The sequence below is a fragment of the Panthera uncia genome (assembly GCF_023721935.1).
Source record: "Panthera uncia isolate 11264 chromosome A3 unlocalized genomic scaffold, Puncia_PCG_1.0 HiC_scaffold_12, whole genome shotgun sequence".
Taxonomy (NCBI): domain Eukaryota; kingdom Metazoa; phylum Chordata; class Mammalia; order Carnivora; family Felidae; genus Panthera; species Panthera uncia.
The window spans coordinates 226113-240448 of record NW_026057579.1 but is presented as its reverse complement, the minus strand read 5'-3'; the positions used below and the strand labels follow the sequence as shown (position 1 = coordinate 240448).

At 43.3% G+C, this 14336-nt stretch overlaps 1 protein-coding gene across 1 annotated transcript in view; it reads right to left on the bottom strand.

Moving 5' to 3' along the window:
* DNAH6 (dynein axonemal heavy chain 6) overlaps positions 1-14336 on the bottom strand; it is a 217528-nt gene that overhangs the window by 53807 nt on the left and 149385 nt on the right. Inside the window, exons 54-60 of the mRNA XM_049652036.1 lie at positions 13827-14023; positions 12654-12857; positions 11790-11915; positions 9919-10083; positions 7878-7945; positions 5513-5693; positions 1152-1331 (exon numbers count right to left, since the gene is read on the bottom strand). Coding sequence (XP_049507993.1) covers positions 1152-1331; positions 5513-5693; positions 7878-7945; positions 9919-10083; positions 11790-11915; positions 12654-12857; positions 13827-14023 — 1121 coding nt within the window. The remainder of the gene's footprint in view (positions 1-1151; positions 1332-5512; positions 5694-7877; positions 7946-9918; positions 10084-11789; positions 11916-12653; positions 12858-13826; positions 14024-14336) is intronic.

The following is a 14336-nucleotide window of genomic DNA, read 5'->3' as shown; positions in this document are numbered from 1 at the left end:
CCAGTGGAGACGTGATGTTTAGTGCCAAAATAAAACACAGTGAATCTTGATACACCCTAAATAATTTCAACGTGACATGCAGTTATGAATGGCTTTGGGAGATGATGCCCAGGCCAGTTTGGTCACGTACAAATATGTTTAGGGTCTCTAGTTTCCCTTCTAAACAGAAAAACCCCAGTGCATTGATGATTCATCCCATAGCCCTTTTTCTGTCAGCCTGAGATATTCTCAGAGCATCTTCATTTTTATTTCCTGAAGGAGATTTTAAAACCTTGAAAAGCATGAATTCCAAAACCTCCAAAACCATTATGAAAGTCATTTAGGTGGAATTCAAGGATTTTCTCATCCTGTGACCTTGCTTAGTTTAATACCTGCCAACGAAAGGAAGGAAGCAGAGACATGAGAACAGCAAAGCCCTGTCTTTAGAAGCTGAGATCTGACCCCAGAACAAATGGTTTTTAAGGCTGCTAAAGCAAATGCACATCTTGTGGTAAGAGAGCCCAGGCGCGTCTAAACAACATGCCTCTCATTTCTTCCAATTATTCATTTCCATTCTCTCCTGCAGCTCCTCTTGCTGCTGGACCCTTAACTATAACCTGAATTAGACACTTAGAGGCAAAACCAAGTTCGGTCTAATGTCATAAAAATTCAACTGCTCTTTTGTGGAGGGATGGAAACAGACTCTTTATTCATGAAACACTAATTACGTAGCAGCACGGTGGGGAGGCAGGGATGGCTGAGGCTTCATTTCTGCCTTCTGGGAGGTCAGAGACCAGTAGGTTAGAGAAACCCACCACCCAAGGCAATGTGGAGGAACTGCCAAATAAGACATAGCGAATGTTTTCAGTAAAAGACTGGTGCAAATTTTTTGCTACCCTTCCCACTGACAAGCAGAGTCTAAATGGGTTAGTTGAGGAGGTCAAGAGTAAATCTTTCCTTTCTTCCTCTACAGTTTTCTGTGCATGCTGAGCACTTGAGTGTTGAGAAGACATGGCAGGTGGGTTGCTCTTGAACCAAAAGACTGAACCCAAACTCCTAGAGGGTTTTACCTGATAAATAGACTCATGATTTGTCTGAGTCAAAAACGTAACTCAATGGGGTTTAAAGGGAAACCAAAGACATAGATTTCACGGACAAAACAATGTACTTACCTGTTTAAAATATTTTAATGAATACTGATACATAGGATCTATTTCTGAGAGGCTTGCAATAACAAAGTACATAACAGAGCCTTGAGTGGCTACTGGACGATACTTCTCACGAGCAACATTTATCATCAGTTCAGTGGACTCAGCTTCCTTTAGCCTGATTTTAATGGCACCTGAAGTGATCTGAATAAAGATACAAAAACAAGTTCTTAGGTTCCATTTTTTAAAAAAATGGTGGGATTTTTGGCATATACCCAATTAGGTCTAGGACAGAAATAAGGATATGGTGACTTAGTGATTACAATAATAGAATAACTGAATCTCAGGACCAAGCTAACCACTGTCCTTCCAGAGAGGGGGGTAGGCAAATGGGAACAGCTGACAAAACCAGAGCAGCACTTCTCTGAGATTCAAATCTGACGTGTTTCTGAAAGGGACACCTGACAGAGTACTCCCAGATGCTTCTTGATTTCCCCCTGAGCAGTCCTGAAATGATGCAGGGTTCACATAACAGAAGAAGGTATGAGGGGAGAAGGGGCATCCATGAAACTGCCCCAAAGAGGGGGGTGGAGAGAGGCTGGAAGGAAGTGGTGTCATATCCCATTCTGGAATAACAAGGAAGACTAGCATTCTTTCTTTCCCTAGCGTTCATAGGTGTGAGGAACATAAGGAAACCTGGGGATAGTAGCTGTTGTTTGCGAAGGATTATAACCTAAGTAAGTTGGAGATATTTTCAAGGTCTTTGCTGTTCTTTGCTGTTCTGTTTCAGGTTAGTGGTTCTGGAGAGCCTTTTGGCCGATGGGTTTTCTAAGATTCCCTTCTCTGTCTCCCTCAGTCTCTCTATATTGCTATCTGTCTTCGTCGTCTTCTCTCAACCCCCATTTTTTTCAGCTGTGGATATCCCTGGGTTGGGAGGTTTGTGTCTAGAAAGTCAAAGAGTCTAGGGCAGGGACTAGAAAAATCACTATGCAAACTGCTGTTTAGTATTTGCTCTATTGACAGGAGAGCTAAAAGGGGGTCTAACAGGCTTTCTGTCTAGACCCCACTGCCCAACGGAAACCTAATGTGAGCCACATATATAATTCTGTCTTTTCTCAGTTTATTAAAAGTAAAAAGAAACAAGTGAAATGTATTTTAACAATAATTTTATTTAGCCCAATATAACCCAAAGTATGTTGATTATAGCAGCATAAAATCCATGTAAAATTACCGAGATATTTTTACTTTTTTTTTTTTTTTTTTTTTTTAGATTAAGTCTTCGAAATCTGGTATGTAACAACACATCTTAATTCAGGTTAGCAACATTTCAGGGGCTCAATATCCACATGTGGCTAGTGGTTAAATTAATTCTAGACTGTCCACCCCTGTCCTCCAGGAAAGGGAAGGGAGGGACTCAGCTTTTTCCAGAAACCAAAGGCTCAAACTCTCTCTCTGTGTTGACCCCTTAGGAACCTGAGGGGACAAGAAAGAGCAGGGCTGCATGGGAAGCCTCAAGCTCAGTACTGGATTCAACTAGAACATTTACATATGAGTAGAAAGAAGGAAGTTGATATGGAAGCAGTTGGATCAAGGAGACCTACCTGCAAACAATTCTTTATTTTTGGGGGAGCTCGAGGCCCTGATAATGAAGACTCCACCAGGGCTAAAGAGAAAACAAAGTGGACTATTTTCTTCTTTTTGCCAGAGAGTATTAGAATTGTTTGTATATATTTCAGTTGAGTTTAGTAACTACCTATAGGTATTATGCCCAAGAGACTTGAGGTCTCAGCAGTAATCAGGGAATATGATACATATTTTAAAATGAAGGGTCTGGGAGGTGCCTGGCTGGCTCAGTTGGGGGAGCATGTGACTTTTGATCTTGGCTTCATGGGTTTGAGCCCCATGTTGGGTGTAGAGATTACTAAAAATACACGAATAATAAACAAACTTTAAAAAATGAAATAAATTGAGGGCTTTGGGAGGTTAGGGGAGTATAAAGTACAGGCAAGAAATGGCAGGAAACGTGGCCCAGGAATAATCGGTCCTACCTCTGCCCTGTAGAAAGGATATCTGTAAGGCAACTCCCTGCAGACACAGAAAGAAACCAGCTTACAGAGAAAGAAGGCAGTCAGAACACATGTATCTACCTTACTCCCTATTGAAACCACAACAAAATTATAGTAAAGGGATTTTTAAAAACAGTGCAAACTCACAAAGATAGGAAGAATGGAAGAGGAAATGTCAATACAATTTGAGAACCAGAAAGCAGAGAGTAGAATGGTAAATGACTTAGCAGACCCAGGAAAACAGTTTCCTAGGCTGCAAAGGGGAAAGCCAAGAAGTCACTCAATTTGTAAAATACAAATCCCCTTCAAAGGCTTAAGAGGCATCCAAACACTGGAAGGGGGAAGGGCCTAAAATAAGCATTGGTTGATAGACTCCCAAGTCATCTCCCCACCACCAGTCAGGGGATTGCCCTTAACCCCACTCTGACTGGAAAATAGAGGTTTCATCCCTGGGGAAATTAAAAGAGAGGCTTAACAAAATTTTTTTTTGATGTTTATTTATTTTGGGGGGGGGGCAGAGAGAGAGAGAGAGACACAGAATCCGAAGCAGACTGTGCTGACAACTCAAAGTCCGACATGGGGCTTGAACTCATAGAGGGTGAGGTCATGACTTGAGCTGAAGTCGGACACTTAACTGACTGAGCCACCCAGGCACCCCTAAAAGAGAGGATTTTTTGATGGAAGGAAGCCAGGCACAATTGAGGCCCTGGTTCCGCAATGAAAACAGAGATTTGCTAAGTGTATACATGCTGAAGGGTGACGCCCTAGCCCTTCTCTCCTTAGCCCCTGCAATACTTGCAGCCAGAACTTCGTATTTCTAGGCAATGTAAACATTGGATGTTTAACTATAATCAGGATAGAACTATGGTGGGAGGCTGGGGGATGGGAGGAAAGGGTTGTGGGGGGGTATGGGTGTGGTAGAGGTATAGACAACCGTGAATGTATAAAAGAAAAACTCAAGAAGTAGCAATATGAGTCTATTATTTGAGGAAAAGATGTAAAACTCCAAATAACCAAAACAAAAAAGAGATGAATGTAGCTGTCTTTATGGAGGAAGTCGTGGGGTGGTGGGGGTGGTGGTGGGGCACACCAAGAAGGCAGGGAATCCTATCACAAACCTTGTACAAATAGCACATTCTTTAAGCAATTTGTGTGTAAAGTTTTGATGGCAAAAAATAAATGGGTTAACCACCAACTTCCAGAAGCTAAAAACCCGAGGAAGAATGAACGGCAAGAGGATAAAGAGACTGACAAAGAGAGGAAAGAAATGGGAGCGCCAGAATTACTTGTTTGTTGTTTGAATACGGAGATCGTAAAGAGACTGTAGGATGTAAAGCAGTAAACCATTTCTGATGTCAGTGAAAGACAAAGAACGTACCTTCTGTACTCCCTGTCAAAGGGTTTTTTAAAGTAAATTATTTTCTGTTTCTCACGAATGGATGAAAATCATTTTACAGGCTATATTCTCAGTATACTTTTAAAATTGTGGTTTGAATCTGCCAAACAATTCAGTGCAAGATTATGCGTTTAATGTAGAACTTCATCTTACTAGCAAGACATTTTTACTGAACACCAGTTATATGCGAAGCACCATGGTGAGCCCTTGGAGAAGGAGTATCAAGCTGAACTGTTTGCTGATTCAACACCAAATTGAACAGCCTAACACGAGAGAGGAGACATGTAATTAGATCATGGTGACATAAGGTAAACAGTGTCAAGTGCTATAAAAGAGAGTCGGATGAGTTGCTACTGGTGTTCTAAGGAGGAAGAGATTAATTCCAGTTGGGGATACCAGGGAGGCTTCCTGAAGGGGTGACATTAATGTGAATATAATTGTTTTTCCTTTCAATTTACACCTTGTCCCGGTTCTTTACATGCTTTATTTTAAAAATGCAGACAAGATGAGAGAAGCTATTGTGTACAGTTTCCCTCCTCTTCCACTGGGGGGTGAGGGACCCTGCCAGTGGGACACACTCTGGTGCTACCCCAGCAGCCCAGGTGCGGCTGCCATTCTTGCTGAAAAGACTGCAGAATCCTCAAAAGCTGCAGGTGTAACTTTTGCAGCAACACATTTTTTTAAATGTTTTTATTTATTTTTGAGAGACAGAGAGAGACAGAGTGTGAGCCGGGGAGGAGCAGAGGGAGAGGGAGACAGAATCCAAAGCAGCTGTGCTGACAGCTCAGAGCCCGACGCAGGGCTCCAACTCGTGGACCGCGAGATCATGACCTGAGCTGAAGTCGGATGCTTAACCGACAGAGCCATCCAGGCACCCAAAAAACCAAGACACTTTCTATAAATACTCAAAATATTTTACTTGCCTTTGAATCCTGGAGTGTGTCAATAAGTTCTTCATTGTCCAGAATATTTCCTTCAGATGTAAAGAGCATTTTCAGGATTTTCTCTTCGATAGTTTTCAGCTGGTTTTTATCAGTGTTTATTCTCACAATGAGCTTGATTCTTTGTTCTTCCAACTCGGGTTTCTCAAGTCGTACCACATCACTGGAACCAAGGTTTGAATGCTTAAGTTATGACTTTATTATTGCCCTAAAGTTGCTTCTCTTTTTCTTTGCTACTTAGCTGAGTACTAATGCTACTAGCCATGTCCTAATGCACAAGGCCCCTCTTTTGCTGGGTTTATACAGTGGCTATTCACTGAATAACATGTTAGTTGTGATTCTTTAGCTTGTATTTCAAAACTGACACCCTACCACAGTCCCCATGGCTTCTGCTCATCTTCTCTCACCTGCTCAGTGCATGATCTTTCTAATCATTCAATTTCTGTTTCTAATGCTTGCTTGTACCAGGCTGAATATGGTGCCTGGAATATTCTTTTTGTGGGAGATGCTGAAATTTCACCACCTCCATGAAACGAGTCTTAATGGTGTCTAATAAAAGGGGCCTTACCTCCAGCTCTGCCCCTGCCCAGACATGGGAACTTATGTCTCCCTTTATTTGTCCATGCATAATTTGCTCCCAGCCCCCTGTTTGTAGGAGCTCATCTTCATTAAGCATCACTATGTGCCAGGCCCCCTGCTCAGAGTTTTATGTGGATTCTCTCTTTTAATCTTTTGAATGCTCCTTTGAGGTAGGCACTGTGGTTACCACCCCAGCTTGCAGATGAGGGAACAGACCCTAGTGGGTCACTTTCTGAGGTCATGTGAGTATGAGAGGCAGGGCTGGGCTTGAAGCTGGCTTAGCTGACTCCAGGGCACATGCTATCACCCACTAGGATGAACTGCCTCATAGAATAACCCACTGTTCATTTGATACGTACATACTGAATTCAGAAACTTTAAAAATTACAATATGGACACCATAAGAAATAATCATCTCAAATTCATTTGTTCAAATAACTTTTTCAGAAGAGAGGGGTATACAATATAACCTGGAGATTTTGTACTCCATGACCAAGTCTCATCATTTTCCCTTCTCTGAGCACTTCGCTTGTCTCAGACAGAGTAATGTGCTGACAGCTGGTCACGCAACTAAGCTTAACTTTTCACGGGAATACACTGGTATGAGAGTGTTCAGCCATGTCCTTATAACATGTCCTTAAAATATGGTGAAGTGCCCTTTGTCTGCCTAGCAGAAGTTAAGCAAGTTAGCAGTTGGCAGGATAAATTCTTAAAATAAACAAGGAAAACAACACTTAAACTCAGTGATAATAGTAATCAATCAGGATGATCTTGACTCCGTTTTTAAAAAAATTTTTTTAATGTATGTTTATTTTTGAGAGAGAGAGAGATAGACAGACAGAGTGCAAGCAGGGGAGGAGCAGACAGAGAAGGAGACACAGAATCTGAAGCAGGCTCCAGGCTCTGAGCTCTGAGCTGTCAGCACAGAGCTTGATGTGGGGCTTGAACCCACAAATCTTGAGATCATGACCTGAGCTAAAGTCGGATGCTTAACCGACTGAGCCAGCCAGCTTGACTCCATTTTGACTTGACTTGATGAATTTGACTTGATTTTTTTTTGAACATGGGTCAAATTATATTTTCCTGTAATGTATGTATACATACACACACACACACACTCACATACATATATACACATATATCCTTATATACACATATAAAATTCATTGTTAAGTAATATCAATATTATTATTTCAATAAATATTAAATGTTTTTTGTCTCCTAAGCCTCTTGGCTAATTCTGATAATTAATCAATAATTCATAATCTCATTTTTGGGAAATGGAGACGAATTACAGAGTATACACTGAAGGAGGGTATTTCATTTTTTTGAGGTGGACAAATGCAGGTAAAACTGTACACTAAGAAAACACCTAGAGACAAGTAAAAATAGGAAAGATCTATTTGGGAGTAGCGTTCTTCCCCACAGGTGCAGAGCAATGCATCTCTAGGAGCCACAGGACGACTGACTTCATTCACTTGTCCAGGACTGGAAAGCCCAGCAGAGGAGAAGAGGCCGGGCTGGGCTGCAGGCCTGGCCCAAACCGTGGCTGAGAATTAGGGGCACTTCCCTGACCTCCTTGAGAAGACTGTGGACAAGCGTGGCAGCTGCAAAAGTGACAGGAGATACAGAACCTGGCCATTTCCTACCCTCTTTATGACTGAGGACTCATGACTGCTGCTTCCACACATTAAAATGTTTTCTTTGTCAAAATTTCTACAAAATATTAGCAAACCTTTGCTCCCCCCACCCCCGCTTTTTTCTTTACCTTAACAGCTGATCCTCCAGACCTGATTTGGTTACAGTGAAATTGATGATGGTGACTTTAATGCATACCTGGAAGAGAAGTATAGGTTTACATAAAAATGATTAAATTCATACAAATAAAATAAGAAGTGCTTTCTTTAGTGGAAATGGCCCATTTTTACCCAACTGGATGTATCTCAGGTCTAACTGTGAACATACCCACCCACCCACAAACCCACCAAGCATATTGTGTCTTACAAAAATCCTAATACGGTTTTCCCTGCAGTGTAAGTGACAGTCTTGTTCGTCACAGGCCACAGATCTTAGAATCCTACATGGTGCTTTAAGGAAAGGTGAGCCAGCAAAGGGTTAGAAAGGTTGGGTTCTGATTCTGGGTGCCCCTTTCGTGTGTGTTGGGCAAGCCGCTCATCCATGCTGAGCTTCGGTTCCTAATACTTAAAAAGTGGGATGCTAATAGTTACAAGTCATAGGGTAACTGCGAAGACCAAATGAGATAATAAAATCACTTAGTCGTAGTGACTTGTGCATAGTTTGTGCTTGTTAAAACGAAGCTATTATTGATATTAAATAGAGCTTTACACATTATATGTCATCATAACATTTCAATAAAAAATTATTGCTATAATATTACTTGAGTAAGTTAACAGCTAAAGAAAAAAAGTGTTTGAATGTCCTGTATGTTACATGCTATCCTTATCTAATCTAAGCAAATCCTGAAGTAAGCTTTCTCTCCACTTGGGGCTCCAGAACACGGGATCACTGGCCCACAGCCGCAGAGCTAGTGTTGGGTAAGGTGTGCGATGCTCCCTCCCAAAAGTTAAATGCGTGCGGAGGCTGTATGTTGGCACAGTGGTCGCTTCTCTGCACTTTACGGTGGCACTTGGGACACGGGCTCTGGCAGCAGCTGTGTGAATGAAACCCCTCAAGGCTGACAAGGAAAGGCCTACCTGGGCTTTTGGCGGCATTTCCCTCCTCTTACTCAACAAGTGTGCCAGTTTCATGTCACCTGAGTGTGTTCAGTAACAGGCTGCTGTGACAAATTCAGTAACTGAGGTGAACATGGCACTGTCTGGAGGGTTTATGCAAGGATTTTATTGTTAGGGGACCGGGGTGAAGGAGTAAGTTCCCATTTGTGAAGCTGCTTCCCTAACTGCTCTGTCGGAGAAGGGGAGAGGCACCAGGCTGGGGGGGACCCTGCAGCGTGTGTGGCTGTGCCTGGAGCTGTGGCAGCGCGGAGGGGTGGCAGGGGTGGAGCGAGCCCTTGGAGCCCTTTGTGGGAAGGGAGAGGAGGCCCAGCTGTCTTCATTTCTGCTGCAGCTGCCTTGGGCTCTGCAGCACCAGAGTAAGGGTACTTCTGGATCCTGTCGTGGCTCAGGGACGTTTGTATGGAAGTGAAGTGCACACAGACCCCCTCAAGGTCTAAGGGCATGAGGGAGGACAAGATGCTGCCCGCTCCAGAACTCTAAGTACAGACACCCTGGATGTTTGAGTCCTGACTCTCCAAAGTGCCAGTCACCAGATGTTTCCAGCAGGCAACTTCTTTATTTGGGGCTTTATGCCAAGGGTATTTGCACATGTAAACACAGGCATGTCCCCCCTCCCCACAGACTCTCAGTGAAGCCCTGGTTCATTTATGAGCCACCACAAGAGGGGCACAAATGGCCTTGAGCTGAAGGAGGGAGAAGAATGGTTAGAAGGCAATGCTTCCCTGTGTTGTGCAAGCAGCTGTGGGCAGGGAGGGAGAAGGTGACAGTGCTGCAGAGGTGCAGAGGGCAGCACACCGGGCAGTGGGCAGGGTGGCAGACAGGGGAGCAGCGCCTAGGGACCAGGTGGGGAGAGCTTGAGTCCAGCTGAATGGCGAGCAGAAGGGCAACGGGAATCAGAATCAGGACTCAGAAGGGAAGCAAGAGTGGAGGACAGTGGAAGGAAGGGGAGTGGCAGAGCAGAGGGGGAGGACAGAGCTGGGAGGACCCAGCAAATGTCAGACACCATCACACATAATAGTCCTCTCAGGCTGGGAATTCCAGACCTGCAGCTCATACCTCGGGCAGGTAGTGGGGATTTGGCAGTTTGGTTGTCATGTAGAACCTGAAGTTTTTGTCGTAGTCAATGTCTGAGTCTCCGAGGCGAATGAGCAGCCGCCCACCGCTCATGAAAGTCTGCTTCAAAAGAATGGGTTCTAGAGCTGGATCCAAGGTTTCTCTAAGCTTAAAAGTTAAAACACGAAAAACAAGCCATTAAAATGGATGGCATCAACCTTTCCAAGTTCCTTAGGCCTCAAAATCTACTTTGAATGAGTCACTTTCCAGGGGCCGGATAGATATTTCTTACTGTATGCTCGCCTAAGAAAGTAAGAGCATGTGAAGGCAATACAGCTGTTTAGACTAACTGTGCCATTCATCCCCATAAGGAAGAATCCAAGAAAGGAGGGTCTCTGCAGGTGGTCTTCCACGGGACCCAGACAAATGATGTGTTCACTTTTGTGGCTGTTCTAAGGCAAGAGATAGCAGTCTACCACCCGCAGGCCAAATCTCACCCTCTGTGGCTTGTTTTTTTTTTTTTGTTTTTGTTTTTGTTTTTTAATGGCGCTTAAGCTAAAAATTTTCACCCTGTTAGAGGGTTATAAAAACAAAACTCTAAAACCAAACCAAAATGAAGAAGACTATTTGAATGATGTTTGCAGAGACTGTATGTGGCCACCTCCCCAAAACTAAAATGTCTGGCTCTGTACAGAAAAAGTTTGTGGACCTCTATTCTGTATGATAGTTACTTTCTTTCCCTCAAAGCAGATTTGATGGTTGGTAAGAACCTGGGCATGCAGACACTGCTCTCGGACCCCACGACAAACATCTTTATGTCAGGATGTATGTGGTAGGGGCCCATGGCCTAGGAGCTGTCAAAATTTGATTGTAATCCACAGTTAACAAATCCATTTCATACTGTGACATGATGCCCAAGGATGTACGTTTTCTTAAAACAAAAGTTTATGAGATAAAATTTCCCTTACTACCCATGATACAATTTTGTGCTGTTAAAAATCTATCCTATTTCATTAAAAAATGCTGGTTGAGATCGGCTAACCTGATTGCACACCCATGGAGGGGTGAAGACAAAGTTGGAATATTCCACCTTACAAATGTAGAAAGCAGCTAGGTGCATAAGGCTAATGATTCCAAGTCACAGAAAGCAGGAAGGGCCTGGTCAGAGTATCCTGTTCTAGCTGGCGTGCTGACCAAGGGACCACCCCCTGCTCCCCAAAGCACTCAGCTACAGTTACAAGGCTCTGCTGTTCAGTGGCAGAACATTATTGAAAGTCTTTTGTCCCTTGCCATGAGAGAAGAAATTCCCCAAGGGCTTCCTGTGTTACCAGGTAAACTGGGGTTTAAGAATCCAGTTTGGGGCTAACATAACTGCATCAACGATTTTGGGAGACTTTGCCCTCCCCTGTAACTTCAGGGTTTGAGTGAGGGCCTAGGACCGATTACAGAACCCTCCTGTGTTGGCCAAGGCCAGAAGGGTAGAAAATGATATTTACACCCATTGGAGTGTTTTGTTGGCTTCACATCATCAGCGTGTGTGGGTGGACAGTCCCTGATGGCCTGATGGCATTACTGTGTTACACTTCCATGGCAGTCAACCATCAAGGGCTGCAGTGAGGTTTAAGAATCAGCAGTGTCAGAAAACAGAGCCCATCCCACTTAACACCAAAACATTGTCTGGAATCAGAAAAATCATTCAGTCAACAGATTGGTCCCCATGTGATAGTATATGGTTTCGTAGGCAAAGCAATTGGTTTGACCAATTTGCCAATGGAACTGACTGGCATTTCCAGGGCAATGCAAGTGTGACCTGTGTAGGATTTCAGATATGGTCTATAAGTTGGGGACTAACCCAAGAAAAGTGAAAAGCAAACCTCTTCCAGTAAGACAGGTAAACCAAGTCGGATTGAATTTTCAAGGGTATGCAAGAAATTAGTATCCGTAAGCTTAATGATCTTTAAACCACTTTTGCTTTCCTTGTTCCTTATCCAACGGTTTGCCTGTATGAGAAAGCACAGAGCAGGATATTTGACTTAGAGTTTTATAAATGACTAGAAAGCGGAAGCTTTTAGACTAAAGTTTAGAAATTTTGCTCAATCTGGAAACAGTTTTGAAAGATAAAAAAAAGAAAAGAAAAGAAAAGAAAAATACTATCCTGCCCCCTACAAATAAAAATGCCCTTTAAACTGCAGTGTTTTGGACTCTTCCTTTCATTCAAATTTGGAACAAATGAAGAACAGACACATCTAGGGGAAAAGTCCATCCCTGAGGTATTCAAGCTTGTCTTCCTTGTTCTGACAACAGTTCCCTTTCCTAAACTCCACTTAGAACAGTATGATCCATGGACTTAGGAGTCAGATAATGGGATTCTGTAAATTCCAGGCAGGCTTGCAGTAAAATCTATCCTACCCTGCCTTCATTCTGATTCTTCAGACCTCTTAGGAACAAGGACTCTATAGGAATGAATTTCTGCTCCCATAGAAACCAGAAAACGAATGTTCAACCCCCTAAACAAAGCCAATCAAAATCAAGTATGCAGAGCAGCTGGACTCTTCCCCTTCCCCTTCTGCCAACCCAAGATGAGGAACTTGGACTTGAAGACTTCCAAATTCCCTTCTAGATCTAAACCCCCAAAATCTTGCAAGAGTGTTCAAGTCCACTTTTAGAATTTGGAACAGATAGCACAACATTAAGCGGAGGTGGGAGGCTGCTCTTCATCTGAAGCATTTGTTACACACCTGATCCTGGGGGTCAATCATCAAAGGCCATCGTCTCCCTTCAGTAACCAAAATGCCATTTTCTGTTGATATCATGTCACGGGGCAGCCCATCAGTGTTCCACTGCCGTATTTTGTAGGGATCACCAAGAATGTTAATGAGACTGAAGGAAGGATTGATTGGGATCTCCAGAGACAGACAGTCCTGGATCCAGTATTCTATAAGCTGTGGGAGGAAGAAAGGTTACTTGTACAGAGTCAGGAACACTCAGTAAATGAGGATACACACAACATGTCACGGTTAAAAGTAAGTTCTACCGGTTTCCACATGCATCCTGGCATCAAAGCACAGGACACAAGAAGAAGACCGACAATCAGGAGACCTGGGGCCTAGAACTATACCATAAACTAGCTGTGGCTTTGAGCACGTCACTCCCCTTGTCTGAACCTCAGTTTTCTCAGGTATAAACGACAAATGTTGTCACAGTAGTCTTCAACCAGGGGTGTACTGTCCCCTTGGGAGAGTCTGAAAGCATGTGAAAAAGTTGGAGTTATCACAATGGCTAGTATCATAATGCTACTAGCAATTAGAAGATGGGGCAGAGGGTTGTTAGCATGCTACCTCCTTCCATGAGTGGGACAGTCGAAAAGCATCATTGGCACCACCCACATGGTACCAGATGACCCCTGAGCTCCTGTGGAATCTACGGTCCTACACTGATTAGGTTTTAGAACCCATGGACAAGGTTGAAACCTTTATAGGAAGGCATTTCATAAACATGGCCTGAAAATCTCTCCAAATAATTTAGTTTCCTGCTCCTTCCCATTGCCTAGCCCATTGTAGCAGTCGTGCCCATTCAGAATACTTCATCCTGGCTGACTTTCCATGCTGCTTCTGACCATGAAGGGAGGTGTCTCCCTGCCCCTCTCTTTTCCCCCCAGGTTCTTGAGCTATTAAGGAAGTGATGACTAACTTTCTAAGGAGAAAAGGAAAGGAAGGAATGTGTTCAGGAAATCCTAGGGGTAAACCATTGCTGGCTGATGGGGGAGGTGGAGGGCTGTGGAGTGTGTAAGTTTCCAACATGGAGAACCTTCACAGTGGAGGGCCCCCTATAAAATCAGAAAAATGATCCCCCCAACTCTGCCTCTGCCAGTTTCAGCTGCTTCTCACCTCCCAGAAAGGGAGTTTACTCACCGATTGCCTATACTGGGCTGTGAAGGCCCCATAATAGGCTACACAAGCTGCTGCTATAAACACATTCCCAATGATATTTGATATCTCCTCATTGAATTTCTGGATGCTTTCTTCCCATCGAACTTGCTCATCTTCTAGCGCAGCCGTCAGCTTTCCTGCACGTATCAGACGTGCTTTTGTCAGGGCCATAGTTTTTGCTAGAAAATTTTAAGAAAATCAACTTATGTTATTCAGTATTTTCCTAAAATATAAGATGTTTATTCACCTGCTTTTGTTTATAGTGGCATTGTCAATACATGTCTATGAAACCTCACACCAATTCAGCATTATTTTCCATTTCAGGGCCAAGTCCAAGTTTGCCTCTTCTAAGCAAAGAGCTCCTTTTCGTTACTCCATTACTCTGGCTGAAGATGGCTCTCTCTGTGTCAGCGTAGTATTTCTCTTCAGGATCAAATTCATATGTTGCTTGTGTTATAATGTAACATGTCCCAACAAGCCTTCCATACAGGA